The sequence below is a fragment of the Adelges cooleyi genome, unplaced genomic scaffold, assembly GCF_023614345.1.
Source record: "Adelges cooleyi isolate 19-005CV unplaced genomic scaffold, UGA_ACOO_1.1 ACOO_flye_CR_arks_rails_tigmint_CR_PRNA_376, whole genome shotgun sequence".
In the NCBI taxonomy this organism is placed as follows: Eukaryota; Metazoa; Arthropoda; class Insecta; order Hemiptera; family Adelgidae; genus Adelges; species Adelges cooleyi.
The window spans coordinates 5,517,592-5,535,174 of NW_026096053.1; the positions used below are offsets into that span (position 1 = coordinate 5,517,592).

At 32.9% G+C, this 17,583-nt stretch overlaps 1 protein-coding gene across 2 annotated transcripts in view; it reads right to left on the bottom strand.

Annotated features, from left to right (window-relative positions):
* Positions 1-328: 328 nt before the first annotated feature.
* Positions 329-17,583, bottom strand: part of LOC126840910 (muscarinic acetylcholine receptor gar-2) — an 89,807-nt gene continuing 72,552 nt past the window's right edge. For both annotated transcript variants that reach the window (XM_050576921.1, XM_050576920.1), the window contains exons 2-5: positions 15,319-15,551; positions 12,535-12,721; positions 8,298-8,793; positions 329-5,091 (exon numbers count right to left, since the gene is read on the bottom strand). In XM_050576921.1, coding sequence (XP_050432878.1) covers positions 4,053-5,091; positions 8,298-8,793; positions 12,535-12,721; positions 15,319-15,477 — 1,881 coding nt within the window. In that variant the 5' untranslated portion in view covers positions 15,478-15,551 and the 3' untranslated portion in view covers positions 329-4,052. The remainder of the gene's footprint in view (positions 5,092-8,297; positions 8,794-12,534; positions 12,722-15,318; positions 15,552-17,583) is intronic.

A 17,583-nucleotide genomic window follows, 5' to 3' on the forward strand; every position in this document is an offset into this window, starting at 1 on the left:
TTGTTTTATTTTTTATTATTATTTGAAAGCATTAATAAAATATTTTCATTTTTCAATTGATTAGTATGGGAAGTTGTCGTATAAATCTAGAAATATCTAAAATGAACCCAACCCGTTCGCATTGACCCGGGTCGAAGTACAGTAATATTACATAATATTGTGTTACGTTGTTTCGATAATCTTGAGAGCAATATTATGGCGACGTTTTATTTGAGGCAGTCTAATAAATAGGGTACTAAATAGAAAACATATAAACAAACAAATGACTTGAAACATATTTTCTTAATATAATATATTGATAACTTCTTATATTCGTTTTACAGACCAATGTCGATAGACATTACAACTAGAAAATAGTATATTATGTATAATAATAATATGTACAATCTGTGTACGACAATAGAATAATACTATAATATAAGTACTTCGTAGTGTATAATTATAATAATATAGTGCAGAACGGACATGTGGTAGGGGAAATATACAATTATATTATTATTGGTTGGTTTTAATCGACTATAAGATACTTATATATTTTTTTTCTTTCTTTTTGACACGGGCGCTTACACACATAATAAAAGTAATAATAATAATGTAGTATTATTCATAATTTAATAATAATAAGTATATTTATGTCTAAGTCACTTATACATAATAATGTAATCGTAGCCGAAATAATATATTTAAAACAAATATGGCGCGGTGAACACAAAATCATCGCGTGTGTACAATGGGAAAATAATGTTATTTGTTAAAAATATGTTTAGAATTATTACGCTTCGTGAACCGTTCACTATAATTAACAGTGAGTATCGCGTTACAAATTTTTGATAATTTTTTCTTTTACTATTTTATTTAAACGGACAAGAGCAATGCTATAGATAAAAAAATTAATGAATACATAATAATAACATATTGAACAGAAACAAGAGCCATGAACTGTAAGGCTAATTAAGGCTTTTCTCTAGTTTATATTATAACTTAAGCGTAAAGTCAAGTTAGGTCGGCCGATTTGTTTTTTTTTGTCCAATTCGTTAGGTTCTGGCGGTAATTTTGTGAACTGGATAGCAAACATATTTTATTCTATTCTGCTGTAGAAAGGGCCTGCGCAGACACCCCAAAGCGTTACTCTTATCTTTTTTATAGTTATTTTTTTTTTATTCGAAACACTAGGGTACATTATTTTCAAAATGTCTAAAACGTTTAAAAAAATTCTGTAAGCGACATTTGTACTAAAATAAATTTGGAAAATACAATATTCAATTATATTGTGGCGCGGTTATTTGATTAACTGGATAGGGAACATTTTAGACTCGCAGTTTATGAGTTAGAGGACAAAATACTCAAAACAAATGTCTAAGCTCATAAAACGGGCAACCATATACCTCAAATAAATGGCCGGCTGACGAACTGAACTATATTGAACTTGTGCGAAGACAAATTTTGCAATTCCATTATTATAATACCGGTACACAATTTTGAGATAGGAGACCGAATGAAACTATGCTCACAGTCTTGGGTAAATTGCAAGTAGCAGCCTTAATAAAAAAAAAAAACAAATCAAAATGTTATAATAACAAACAATGTATAGACCTTTCACCGCACACAGTGCGACGCACAACCCGAACACACATTGTACACACATTGATAATATATATTATGTATATTATACAGATATTATATTATGCATGTATAATTTTTATAAAAATATTTTCATTCGCATGATCGATGCGGTCGTTGTGCGCATCATTGTTTTTGCCGATAAAAATACATAATAATGTAATGTGTTTTACCGTTTGCATGGAACATAATCAATTATTCGAGTCTAAATGAATTTTTTTTCACCCCTCTTGTTTAGATGATATATTTACATTGCTCGTCTGTAGATATATACATATATATTTTTTTTTTGCTACAGTCTGCAATGTGATGGGGGATTCGCCATACACTGCCGGTTAACTCGGCAAACAGACGTCGAGCCGGGAGAAAAGATTGATTTGTTATATCAATTCTCGATTGTCTCGTCACGCTCGTTGCCCAAATCTAACGGTATTTCCTGTACTTCCGTTCCGTCAATGCAGAAAAATAAATAAACAACTGTAATTCCAAACGAAAAAAAAAACAATACAATCAATCGAGTCCAGGTAAAACAAAACAAAAAAAAAGTACATAAACATACGGTGGCGGATATAATAATTGAAAAAAACAAAACAGAAATGCAAATAAAAATTGCATTCCAAACTGTCTTTTCGTGCGGTATTTTTTAAGTCGTTTGAGACGTTATTAATACTAAAACGTCACGCACAACGTCTATTAGCATACGTAAAAGTTAAATGTAGTAAATCATAGTTTGCGAAAAATCGTAAGACGGTTAAAAAAGTATTTAGTGATATTGTTCGGTGTTTAGTAAAGGGGCCCACGAGGTGAGTTATTTTTGTAAATTTAAAATGGTGATTATAAAAATTGTATATTCTTAAAGCAAACGACAAACATTTTAATTTTCAACACATGTATCACTTGAAAATATTTGGAATTTGGTCGAGTGTAAATTTGTTCAGTCACATTTTATTTTTATCCGAAATAGTTTATTTGTTTATTGTTATATTATAACGGGGAATGTAATTTGATAGGAAATCGTGACATTAATTTACAAAAAGTATTAGGTACATAAAAGTAATATGATCAATAAATAGATCGTTTATTATTTTATTACACACTTTTTCAGTTTGGTCAGGAAACAGTCGGGTTGTTGAATAAATAACCGTATTTATATTGTTCTTAAATATTATTGGAAATACTATAGTTATTCGCTCAACTGTACTAATACGAGTAAAACTTAACCGGAAGGTTAACAGCAACGTCAATAGTCTTGCATACCATTTCCAGATTGTTTATAGGTTTCAATGCCAGTGAACGTTGTTCATTTCGGTCTATGTATATCAAAATCGAAAATACGCGTATCTACCTTATTTGAGAAACCGTTTACAGTGTTTTCCACTTTTGTTTTCAATTTTTATATTTCTTCTTTGGTCTATTACTATTATTATGGATTCCCTACACGGACTTATTGAAAGATTGTTTTTTTGCAATCACGCATATCTTTATTTTATATCTTAAAAAAAATTAAAAAATAAACATCTAACCGTTTGAAACGTTTCTCGGCTTCTTTAATTTTTGGATAGAACTATCGGGTTTGTTGTAAATATTTAACCTTATCTTAGGTAACCAAATATTTTGGCAAGGGAAATGGGTTCGCCAGCTCGGAAAAAGGTACCGCTATTATCCATAAACAAGTGCTGTTCCTACAAATCAAAGGTTATCGACCACTTAAGAGGACGTTATACACCCAATTTTCTATGCCTAAGCAAAATACGCATTACTCGTTCCGTAATGATTTTTGTGCAAAAATACTTATAACAAAAACGAAAGATAACAAGATTTTGGAAACAATGTCATATACTTTTTTTGACGATCCTTACATTAACATTTAAAATCACTTTTTTTACTTAACATAACTATAACTTTTTTTTACGTTATTATTTTTTTAACAGTTTATCGGTTAAATTAAGATTTTGCAAAAAAATGTCCTATACCAAACTCCTTAATAAATAGAGGGTATAACGTAATCATAAATATTTCTGATTTTGTGTTTAACAATTGCCATTGAATGTATTTCGACTTCATCAGTCATCACTCACCAGTAGAGGACCGCCAATCCAGAGGACTTTCGTTCTTCGAGTGATCGTGTATTAGCCGCTTAAATTAATAATCAATTATCACAATAGCCAAGAACAAAGATGATTAAATTTCTAACCAATGGTCGAATCAATGTAACGTTATGCTAAGTTAAAAAACGTAGGTTCGATTCGTTTTTTTTTTCTGAAGATTTTAGACATTAAATAAATTATTATTACACGGGTCTAACTATTGTAACGCTAACGGAAAAGTACCGGGTAATCCATTGACAATCAAAACTCACACAATTATTATACCCGTTAATCTATTTATATTTTGGAATAATCTATTCTGTTGTTATGTACACCATGCGGGATTTATAGTTTCCTGGCTGGCGGCGGCCACGATTGCCGTTTACTGTGGTTCCGATACTTGCACATCAGCACCCGTTTGAAAGCCTGCCGGAAAACTTTGTTGAAAATGGTATAGAAAACCGGGTTGACCATGGAACTGGCGTATCCCAACCAGGTGACCAGGTCGAAGATGCCCTTGTTGATATTGGCCTCGCACTCGGGACAGATCGACGGCAACAGATTGAGCGCGAAAAACGGCGTCCAGAGGAACACGAACGTGAAGAACACCACGCCCAACACTTTGGTGGCCTTTTGCTCGAGCCGGATGATCCTGCCGTGCCGGTACGAGTTCCTGATCATCACGCTCGACCGGCTCGCGTTATCTGACCGCTGCGGCGTGATGGGCCTGGACGACGACGAATTGGCAGGTAGGCCCAGAGTGGACCCGTACCGCATCAGCTGTGACTGCCGTTTGGAAGCCGCGGACGCCGGCGTCTTCTTCCGGATCAGCTTTTGTGTCATGGCCCGCCGCAGCGGTTGGTTGGTGCTAGCCACCGTCGTCCGGGCCGAGTTGCTCGACGGTGTCCATCTGGCCACCGTGTCGACAACTAAACGCCGTTGGGGCGCCGGCGCCGGCGGCGAATCGTCGCCGGTGGCGGACCGGTGGCGACGTGGCGGCGGCGGCAGCAGACATATTTCCTCGTCCAGTCCAGGCTTACGTTGAAATTCGGCCTTGAGCAGAGTGCCCACGATTTTCGGCCCGTTTTCCAAATCGCCGCCGGACTGCTCGGGTCCGGAATGGTCAAAGCGGTCTCGGAACTCGTCTTCGTGATAACTTCTTACTCGGACAGGCCTGCTGTGTGGTTGACCGTCGAACCGCCGACGCATTGACTCGTGCAGCGTACCGGATCGTTTTCGTCGACGCCGTCGTTGGCGTTTGGCGCGGCGATTGCGCGGAGTCCCAGTTTCTTCAGAGTCGACGGACTCAACGACTTCGTTTTGATAAGGTTCCGAATAGTCGACACTGTCGTCGACGTCCTCGTCACTTCTTATGGATGACAACCTGTGGACAATAAACGTTTTAAATGACCAATTACAAAAAAAAAAAATTCACTAAGCGGACTTATTAACTCCCTAATTTTTGGTATAAAACCCAGCTAAGTTATTTACTAATTACTAATAATAACTTAATTGATAAATTATTGTCATATTTGTCTGTATTAAGTTGTCTGTTGTAAAGTTTTAAACGGTTGGAAATATTCAGAAAAAAATAGATTTTGTTTATATTGGTTTTTTTATACTTTTAATAGCTTCATATTTTTTTTTTTTTAACATACTTTTTAGGTACTATTTTTTTATTAATTCAGTAAAACATTTTTGAAATATTGTATCATAAAAAACAACTCTTCGATTTACGTCGTGTAATTTTGTTAAGTGCTACCAAAATTTTAAGATTCTATAATCACCATAGACAGAATACGACAGCTGTTAAAAATAATAGTTAATATAATAATGAAAATAAAAACTCGAAAATGTATTGTAAAAAGACCCTTTTGTAGCCTAATCAAAAAATCAACTTCTCCTCATTAGTGCACTAATATAAATAATTAAATACATTAAATTAATAAAATGAATGCTTAAAATTTAAATTCGGTCAGAAATGTCCTTTATGAACCCCTTAGTAATTCAAAAAATATGTTAAGTATGGTAAAGTATAGTAACTCTGTTTCTAATAGTTGTATAAAAATGTTCAGATGTACTTTTACTTTTAAACCCACTCAGTTTTTCGGAAAAGTTCATCTTCCGTGTTATGTTTTTGTATAAATTAGTATTGTGAACGAGTTTTACTTCTGAGATGTTTTGTTATTTTAAAATAGAAAAAAAAGACTTAAAAAATATTACCTCTAATACCTAAAAAGAATATAAGTAAAATATTCAGAAAAATTATTATTTTTTTTTATAAACATATTCTCCTGATAGCAACATATGCAAATATATGACAATGCGATGGTAATGTTTTATTTTAACAATAAAGTTTGTAAAACTGTATAATTTATTGTTGTTAAAGCGTTCTAAACGACAGACCATTGGGCATATGTCCGGGTTTGATCCACTGTTTGGCCTATATGAGATATGAAACCGTAAGTTTGTGTAAACTTGTATTATTTTTCTCTTCTCAAGTATTTGGAGACCAATGTTTCGCCTGACTTCACAACATACGTTCCATAATATTTAACAAAGTTTCGGTTTTCTACATATGTTAACAGTGGTTTGCCAGATAAAAACAGAATAACTTTTTAATCAAAATTGGCCATTATTCGTTAAAAAAAAAAAAAAAATTGAATAAAATGTTCTCTTTTATATCACTTGAAACGTTATTCGATTTGTTTTCGTTGTTATTCGTTACTTTGTTAAAGTATTTGTTCTGGAAATTTCGCGTTTATATTATTACTCTTCTTTGCAATACTGTTGATAATTGTTGTTATGGAAAATTAAATAAGTCATTTCACTGTAGCTTCCGCAACGTGTTCCCATACCAAATGGTTTTTCCAAAACAAAATCAAGTTGTGAACAAATGTTTTACTTTTATCTACACGTTACACATTCTTTTCGTTAAACGAAGTATGTTTTCCCATAAGATCATTATTATTTATTGAAACCATATTAAACCGATGATGACTGATCTGACTGATCTCGGGGGAAGCATTCCGAAATTGTTAATAAAAATCGAATTTCGTTGATTAAATTAAAAAAAATAATTAAGTGTATTTGTTGTTAAATAATTCATGCGCTCAAAACTCTACTTTTTTTTTTGGTATGAATTATCGCAAGAAAAGTTTTACGTGACGTGAGTATAACTTTAAAATTAAATCAGCTCCTTTGTGAACGCCAAACTGTCAACACTAGTAGTATTATAATAATTACTTAACTTTTGCTCTTTTGATTACACACGAAATTATTCATACTACCCACTCGCCGAGCCGTACCAGTAAATCAAATCAACTGCGAATAAAATATTTAAGACTTTCGGATAAATTAAAAACGGCGTGTTGATCTTTAAGTAGAAATCGAGTGGCTAATTAATCGAAATTAAACGTCAACATGAACCCGACTCGTTAAGGTCGTTCTACGCCGAGAGTTAAGTAATCGAAAACATCTAACGTTAAATTTCCAAAATAGTCTCCACGGCGCTACCATTTCTATATAGTTGGGTGGCAATTGGAATCTGTTGAACACATCCATACTATATGAGAACTTCTGTAAATAATGTTTAACTTTATGGTCTTTTAGGTTGAATGGTTGAGTTATAATTTACCGCTATTCTACAGTTTTTTATTTTTAGTTTTTTTATTAGGAATTCCAAACAACATGAATTTATTTGAAAATCGAGTACGAGTGATATACGTTTACCTCTTGAAATCGAAATTATTTAAAACGGTAGGATTTACGTTTAGAGGTAAAAAGGGGAAAAACGTGCTTATTGTTTTAAAAGTAGTCTGAAAAAGTTTACGGGACCGAAGTTTTAATAAATGCGCAAGTGTTGTAATTTATTATCGAATTAGTCGACATTTTTTCCCCCGAGAGATTCTTTAATAATAGATTATTTCTCAGATTTCAAATAACAGAAACCGGTATCCTTAAAAATAAAAAAATAATGAATAACTGATTTTTTAATAAACGTGGTAACCTTTGAAAGTGACAATTTGTATCTTTTGTATGGTTTACTATCCTAATAGCCAATAGGGGATGCTTACATTATCTTTCTAATCAATTCGCATTTTTATCACCATTCTTATCACTTTTCAGCTGATTTCCCTTATTTCTTTTCATTAATCGTAATTTTTATCACAACCGAATCTCTTATTAGTTTGTTACTTTTATTTCTCCTAATTAATCACTGTTCAAATAACTAGTCAATCTCTTAAGAGCAGATTTCTCCTTAATCCCCATTTTATTTCGTTTTCATGTCGATTTTTTAATAGGTGCCATAGAAAAAATACATTCTATGATAAAATGTTTCAATATTTTAAAGTACTTTTACTGTTTTGCTAGTTTTGAAATAATAATAACAATACTTTTTATTGGCCATCCGAGAATAACATTTTGAAAATAAGTATATAATAAATTAAAGATAGTAAATCCCCTAGAGAATCCTTTATCGTATCTCTAATAGTATATATTTTACTAATTATGACAATCGACTTGATCTAATATTTATAATTGGAAATTAATTCCCATCATACGGTCAACATTTTTTAGTTTAATTACCTGGATCTGTCGGGAGACGTGGGCTTCGATTCGGGAGACGCAACTTGCTCTAGGCCCCTGGACAGGCGTAGCATTTCGGCGCCGAACTGGTGTAAGGCTGACATGGTAGACGGTGTAGGTTCTGAGTCGGGCAGCCAAAGTTCACGGGCGTCCAACGACGTCATTTCGGTGTCGGTCGACCCCATGGACGGGTGGTGTCTGAACGGCGTGCTCATGCAGCTCGAGTTGGGCGTCTGCTGATTGGTCTTGATCGGGCTGCGGCCCACATCGCGACCGTCGTCCTGCTGTTGTCCGACCGATCTCGAGCCAGCCGTCCCGTTGCCTGCGTGGGCCCTCGCCACCAGTGGTGTGTCTGTCGGCTTCTTGTCCAATTCCACGGGACAAACGGCCGTGGACAACACTCCGCTGACCGTCAACCGGACGTCCGACTCGTCCGACCGCGTCCGTCGGTAGTTCCGCCGCAGTATCCGACGCCAACTCCTCCCACCGTTGCTATCTATACACAAGTACCAGTATGCTTAATAAATTAAATACAAATCTCATCAGATGGATATGACAAGGTTAGGCAGAATAAGGAATGAGCATAAAATGAGAGCAGAGTTTGTGAGTTCCACTAATAGCAGTTAAGTTGAGAGAAAACTGATTGAGTTGGTTTGTGCGTGTTGAATAAATAGCAAAGAAAGTGAAATCGCATTATATATAAAAAAACCAAAGTATGCTTATAGAAATGCTTATAAACCAATGGAAAACGGCTAATGTTAAAGACTCGATATGTTTTTGAGACAAATATCTTAACACTCACGTGCTTACAAGTGGATATAAAAAAAATAAACAACAAACATACAATTGAAATAGTAATGTCATTTTAACTTCCAACATTTGATTTCCTGTCAAAATATATGAGCTAAATACATTTTCACTGTAAAAATTATAATAAAATGATATTGTTGATGCGTAGGTACGGCGGAATTAAAAAAAAGGCAATTATGTATATTTTATAAATTTAATTAATAATTATGACATTTTCCAACACTTTTACCTCGAACATATTCTGTTTTGTCATTTGATTTTCGGATGCGTGACCCACCAAAAATCCACATATTATGCAGGATGATTGATCAGCATGTACACATTTTTTATGGCTCTATATTATGCTTTTATTACAGACAAAAATAAAATAACTTTTTCTTATACCGAAAAAGTCAACTTAACGCCTCTCGTTGTACGTAGCAGATAAATTATTATGTTTGTTTTTAATCAGTCTAAGCTATTAACTAGACTATATAATAGTTAAAACTCAAACTACAATAGATTTCGATAATAGTTTTTTATTACACAAAAATGAAGGTCCATAATAAATCTGATAAACGTAAAGTTGTAAATGTTTTATGACTTCGAGTTCTGGTGGGTCGTTTATGGAAATTTTATACGATTTCTGTAACTTAAAAACGTACAAAGTATTTTTATATCAGAGGAATAAAAAAAACAAGACTGCGCACAAAACGTATAACAATAAATTATGTGAACGATCATTTGGTAACAGTTTACGGAAGACAAATTAAAATTAATAAAATATCTCATTGCTATGAGAGTTTTACAAAAGCGAGTATTAATATATTATAACATTCTTTTAATATGCCTGACGGTTATTTAATATTTATTAATCGTATAAAAGCCAAGTAGGATTATTGCTTTAATAATGTTTTTGGTGTATACAAAAAAAAAACAAACTTTTTAACATTTTAAAATGTTACTCGCCCTTTTATTTTCGTTAAACGGAGAGATAAATGAAGATTACAGTGATATTTTTCTCATTCGTCTAACCATCTTCAGAGTACCTACTCTAAGAATATTCGATGAATTAATTTTTTTCTTAAATTAATAACCAAATGAATACCTGTGCACCTTCAGCGTGTATTCATCTCATTTTCGGCTAGCCGATCGTAACTCTCAACGTTACTCTATCCTTTGTTATTTCTTTTTGCGCTCTACAATTTATTTCCACATATTTATGACATTCATCCACTTCCGCTTTGGTTGGTCAGTACCTCTAAATCTGTCTTGCCCGTTTCGTTATTTTTTTTTATTACTCCAAACCGTCTGAATCGGTTCTCTCTCATTGTTCCTGCTATTAAGGCAACTTCCAAAATTCCTCATTTATACTCATTCTCTAATTTATCCATCTCAACATTCTCATTTCGACCAATTTTTTTTACACCTTTAAACCTTTTTTTCTTGCACAATGGATTCCATATAATTACCAGTCTCCTCTTATTGTTAGTTTATCACTTACTCTCCGAATATAGCTATTTGCTATTAGTTATATGTGCTTTTCAGCACATATTCTTTAATTATGTCATCGCCTTGTCGATACCTTCGTAAGACTACTAAACTCACTGGTAATTTTTGCCGTTACACAAATCATCTTATTATTTTTTAAATTAGTCCTGTTGCATTGTTTTCATCGTTATTGCCTACAATACCTCTGTAGGTGGCCTGTTACCTTTATGACGCTATTTTGATCTAGTTTGCGAGGAACAACCGCAGCAAAAGCAAAATTAAATACTACACACTTGACTGTTATACAGTTATTGCGTTTTGTAACACTAAAAGTCGAAAAACCTTTGAAATCAAAAGGAATACAAACTGAATACAAATTGTCGCGTCGTTTGCCCCTCATTGTTGTCGGTTGACGTTAAACAATGTTATTATTATTATTATTATGGTTATGATGATTAATGTTAAAAGCAAACCGACTGGCTTTTAAAGAGAAATAAAATTAAAACGACCTCGTTGGTTTTTTTTTTAACGTCAAAGCGAGCAGGTAGGCACCGACATCAATAATAATTTTTTATTTTTTATTGTACGGCTATTACGGTTTCGTGTTTTCGAGTGATTTCCAACGGCTGTTTAAACGAACGGTTCAAAATAACGAAATTAGATACATAAATCGCTTTGTCCGAATGGTTCACCGTAAAAGCAACGGCTTTTGGCTTTGTTATAACAGTAGTCTCCCGGAAAATTGCAACGTCCCGTAATAAAACTCTCATAATCCTCGTTACCGCCGTTTTAATTCCCACACTCCCTTCTTGTAAGTCGTTTTGGGCAATGCAAACCACACGGTCATTGGTTCTTTACGACGCCTAAATTCACGGGCTCCGCTTTTTAAGGACACGAAAAAAAAGTGTGCAATTTTTAACATTATTTTTCCATTATCACAATGTGTACATAGGTGGTGGACACCCGAGCTTTCGACCCGTTGTAAAAAAATAATAATAACAAAAAGACCCACGCGATTTCCGAGAAATTCAAATGACCATATTTGCGTTTCGTACGAATTTGCCGTGCATTAGCATAATAATGGCACAACAACGACAATGCTTATATGAAAACCGGAATAAATACCAATTCCGTCGATATAGTATAATATCTACCAAGCTCGGGCGAATAAGAAAATATTTAGTTTTTGCGTTTTTTTAAATAAATACATTATATAACCTACCAAGGCTGGGCAAAATATATAGTTTTTAAATTTATTAGCTTATAAATTAAGCCTAGTCGAAATGAAATGTTTTTATAAAGTTGTCAATAATGCCTAATGGTTAAAAAAACGTTTCTCCGTTTTACAAAAAATATTGCTAAAACTTTTTGGGAACAATATTTATACTCGCACGTTTCAAAAGTATCTTCGGAGGGCAATCATAACTAGTTAAGTATTATTTTATCAAAACTCGTGTTTAATTGTTTTAGATAAGATCATTACATTACATTTAAATATTATTTTTGCTCACTAGACGCCTCAAATGTAATGCATAATTTAAAAAAAAACTGTATTTAATTTTGTACATATTTGAAAATATGGCACAAAATATTTTATAATTCAATCTTGATGACGTCTCATATACGAGATTTGTTTGAGTTTAATACCTACCATACTTTTAGCTGAGTTTAAAGAGTTTCATATTTTATGTTGTATAATACGTTATACTTTGTACTTTAACTAAGTAAAAAAATAATAATAACAACTCCATATGATTTTTATTCAAAAAGTTATGCTTCTAACAGTAAATTTTAAAAAATGGTCCCATATGGAAAATGAAAAACTTTAATGCTCGTTTATCATAAGTCACTAAACATAATATGTTAGGCAAAACATTTTACTTTTCTGACACAAAATTAGTGTGGGTAAGAATAAAATATTGTAGTTATATAATATTATAAAATATAACACACTTACTTCTGTTGGAATTTCTCGTAATCCCCGTCTGCAGGTTTTGTCGTTTGGCCGCCAAATGTCGGACTGTTAACGTATAAGTAAGTATCATTACCAGTAGAGGTATGTAAAAACTGATAATGGATCCGATGAGCTTATACAGAGGATCGGGTATTTGACAGGATCCATTTACTAACACCGAGTTGAAGTCCTGGAAAAAAAAATTACCAATATATCAACAAACCGTAAGTTTACTGCACCTTTTGTTTTTTGTAGGTGATTAATAACTAAAATCATTACATTATGTCTACGGTTTTTTTCTTGTTAAAAATCTCTCATTATCACTTGTTATGGGATAACTACCGAATTTTTTTCAATTCCTGCCAAAACCTTATTTAAAAATATTAACAAACTCTCGACAACGTTAATTAAAACATTAATACTGTTTTTTACTCTATGGGATATGATATAAAAATATTGTCATTATTATTATAAAATATAATATTTTTCAACGAAATATTATTGCTCTCTTTTTTTTATTTTTCGAATTTCAATTAACAGCATTTGGTTTCATTTGTGAGTTCTTTAGAAATGGAGTTGAATGTTGTTGATATGAAAATACAACAGTAAACAGTTGATATTACTTATTACTTTTGTTAGTTAGGAGTTAACAAAGAATTTTTTTCTGTGAATAGAGTATCATCTGGAACGCCAAAGTTTTCAATGAAAAACTCTGTTAAAGTTCTTGACAAAAGTACGCTACCCACATCGGTATGGTTACTGTTGACCTACTAAATAACCACGATTATGTATACTTATTCAAGGTATACATAGTGTCTCTTGAATAGGTATGGTAAATAAGTAATATTATTCGTCTCTACTATAAGGAAGAAGTATACTTTAAAACACTTAAATCACAAGGATAAAATTAAATCGACGGAGTTCTTGGAAAGTCAAGCATAAAATATTTGCATGATGTCTCATCCGTTTCATTATTATAATATTATCTTTGATTGTAATGCGACGGTTATTAATTAAAATTCCAATTGTCAAATGGAAAAATGATGTTATTATTTCTTGCGCGGTCGAACTAAGTCATAGTCTGTTCGGTCCGTTCAATACTCAACCCGGACAACTTATAAAGCTTGAGCGCACGTTCCATAGTTTTTAATAATATTTCTATGGAAATCGCTAAGTCGCAGAGACTCGAGTGTTGATATTTGATCGAGTATCTGATGCTATGTGAAAACGCAGACTTTCATTTAAATGGACAGATTTTTAAGATCATGTAAAGGGGGAGGGTTCTTTCCCAAAAAACGATTCTCAAATGGTGTGATTTATCGTGACAGTGCCGATGCGCAATATTGTTATTTTTTTTAATTTTTATATGTAAAAAAAATATTAATGTCGATAAAATCCATTTGGAAAGCCTTATGTTATTATGCCGCGCGCTATAATATTATGTGGCTGCCAATAACGCGTAAAACTATCAGACGCCGGCACCAGAGCCAATGATGTGCAACCAATATGTTTCAGAGAGTGTTAAACCCAATGAGATATTATGCCCAGAGGACTTGCGATTTATCGTGGCAGAAAAATTGCCGATTATTTTTCTCACCTACGACGGCCCTCGAGGAAACGCGTCCGTCATTTGCTTGGATTTTATACCGTCGAGTTTTCATATCCTTTCGAGTGGAATATCTCGAAAAACTTCCAAAGAGACTTTTAATCGAATAATTTTTACCGCGCCGAGTCGACAGGCGATTCATTAAAACTCTAGTACGAGGACCACGCGACCGAGAAGCGTAAAACCAACACTATCATCTAGTTTTTTTTAAGAAGAAAAAAAAAAATATATATATATATTAATTCCTCGCGAGGGAAAGACGTCGATTAAACGTGTAGTAAGCTCAGTTGATTTTCTGTTTCCTTTATCAAACATCTCTTGTAAACGGGAATTATCGATTTTCCCTTATCACCATCTCATTCCCACCTCATCCATCCATACACTATCCCACCCGCTACCCTTCGCGTTTGTGTCACGCGAAATTCCGACAGACCCCTAGCCGTAAATAACTTATGTAAGATATTAGTTTGAAATTACCTTAAAAAAATAAGTTTTCCGTTTTCCCGGATAAATCGAGAAAGTATTTATGGTTCAAAAATGTGTTAGCAATTTTAAAAAACGGTACTTTTTGTAGAAAATACATTAAAACTGACCCAATTGTGATTCTTTCAAGAACAGAAATTTTAGCTTTCAATGTTGTGTGTGTTCGTTTATCTTGAGATCACTGGGCCGATTACTTCTAAAGATCAGAAATCGTATCTTAAAATTACTTTATGATGTTAAAAATTGTAAAACCTCATCTCTTCACCCGTTTAAATTGTTTGAAAATGTGTCGAATTAGTTCCAAACATGTGTGGGATACTTTTTAGATATAGTGCTTTTAATATACCGTAAACAAAATATGACAATATCATTAACCTCTTCGTCACGAAGAGGTAGTAACTTTATTTTATTAGCGTAACTAGTAGAGAGGAGGGGAGTTAGAAAATTTAAGTTTTTTATAACTTCTTCTAACTCTCAGAAAAAGTCAACAACCAATCAGACATAGCAAACGTTTTTAATTTTTACCGAAATTCAGAGAAAGCATTAGTAGTTTTTAAAGGGTCCGAACATTTCTAGCTCCGTCTAGCTAGTGTGACCATACATCATGAATATTTTTTCAATTTTTTAATTTGATCATAAGATTTCAACCATTTTGATTCCTAAAAATAAAAAATAAAAATTGCCACTAGGATACTCACTTTTGAATACATAAGACTCAGCGGCAAACTCATGGCAATGGACAGGAGCCACACGAATATGATTTTCAATATCACTCTCCGTCTGGTTTTGTTGCGACCGAATTTCATTGGATACCTCAAACTCAAGTACCTGTCCACGCTGATGGTGCATAAGTGCATTATGCTAGCTGTGCAGAACAGCACGTCCAAGCATATCCACGCTAAACAGTACACCGGAGCGAATGGGAACTCTCCTGCAAACATACACACAAGCAATTATTATCTTAACACCATTAAACCATTATGGAAGTTATATTTGATCAAATTATGTCTCTTTAAGAGCATAAAATGTGGTCGGAGGTGGAAAGAAACCTAAAGAGATGATGTGTAACAGAAAGATACCGTTATAGTATTTTCTTAATTTAAAATTATTAATTAGCCCGGTTATGTTTTAGTTAGTACTTGACCAAATTCGCCAAAGACAATAAAACATCATAATGTATTAATATAGCAGTTTGATTTGAGCTCTGAATAGGCTGAGATGTTTTTGTGAGTTTTTTTTAGACACAGAAACATCAATTAGGTAATAGCAAAATCCCGCATTGCAAAATAGCGTTATATTTACTTTTGTTCGTCATAGGATTTTTTCATTTAAACTGATAACCGTATTAAATTTAATTGAGTTGTGAAACCGTTTGGCCTATTACAAATTCAAATATGCTGTTTTTTTACAATTATAAATCATAATAATTATGCATTTCCTGGAATCCATTTACAATAAAGTTAATATAATATAATTTGATCTGTTGCGGTTCTATTTTAATCCGAGACTGTAGTTTATAATAATTAAAGAAATTAAGTTACATCATTGGCTGTGTTTAATGAAAACTTAATGAATATCTATTTAGTGGATTTATGAATATATACGCCCTTATATATCTCGTATATAGAGAAACGCAAGAAAAGTTATTGAGTGAAAGTGAAATGTTTAAAAAGAAAAAAAGAGTTAAGTGCAATAAAGTTACAATATTTTGTTATTGTATTAATTATTGTTGTGGAAAACATTTATTCGAGTACAAATAAAGATTATTTTTCATTCACTGTTGAGTGTCAAATCTCAATTGATTGACATAAAGCTTAATTGCTGTTATTTTGGCTACGATGGTTTTGATATGCGGTCTTTATTTTCAAATTGCCTTTAAACGACAGTATATGTGGTTAGCAGTTTTACTTATAGATTAATAACCGTAGTGTGTCTCAACGACCGGAACGCACACAGACCGGACGTCCCTAAGCCATGCTCCGTACTAACTTCACGTGATTTAATGTTTATTCTGTTAAAAGTTATTATCTGTAATACATTATTCGAAAGATACATATGAAACTTTAACAGTTTCGTTGTTGGCCTCGAACTTACCCCATACCCAACAGAGTTGACCTCTATCATAACCTATTTTAGAGGGTAGCCATCTGTAAACGGGGTTTCACTGGGGACGAAATTTTTAAAAGTCGACGTATAAAAGTCAAAGTCAATGTAAGAAAGTATTGTTTTTAATATTTAACTAAAAAATGATAATATTTTATAATAATTGTCTACCTATATTGATTTCATAATGGCATCATTTTTGTTAGGAAACGTAGTATTAATAACGTAAATGCCACACCAATATTTTCAAATTATTTTAATTGATTTTCAAAACATCAAACCAATATTTTACTTAGAACATGTAAATTATCAGAATGATTTCTTGATGTTTAAGGGGATGGTGTTACAATTTCAAATTTAGAAATTAGAAGCACCTAGGGTGTACGATTTGTAATCTAAAGACGTGCTATGGGTATAAGGAAATCGACTATGTAGTTGAAATATTGGCGTGGGTTTAGTCAGAAAAAAAAAACAATAGGTAGCTTTTCAGTAGGTAGAAATATTTTCGACAATGATAGACCTACCCAATCATTAAAAATGTCAAAAAATTGTATAATATTTTCAAAACAGGTTTTCTAGGGATTCATTGTTATACACATAATGTTGTTTAAATATTATCAAACTGTTGGTATATAGTGGGAAATATTTTTAAAAAAAATAACATTATAAACAACTCAAGTTGGATGTAGGTATATATTTTTTAAATGAAAAAATAACGTTTAAAAATTATTACCGCTCAAATATATTGTCTCTGAACCGTTCAAAAGCACATTTAACGTATTACAATAACTTTCCAATCGCTGTAAATGGGATGTAATCGGTATGAAAATGAGACCCTTTGCTTCTATTAAACGTTTGGA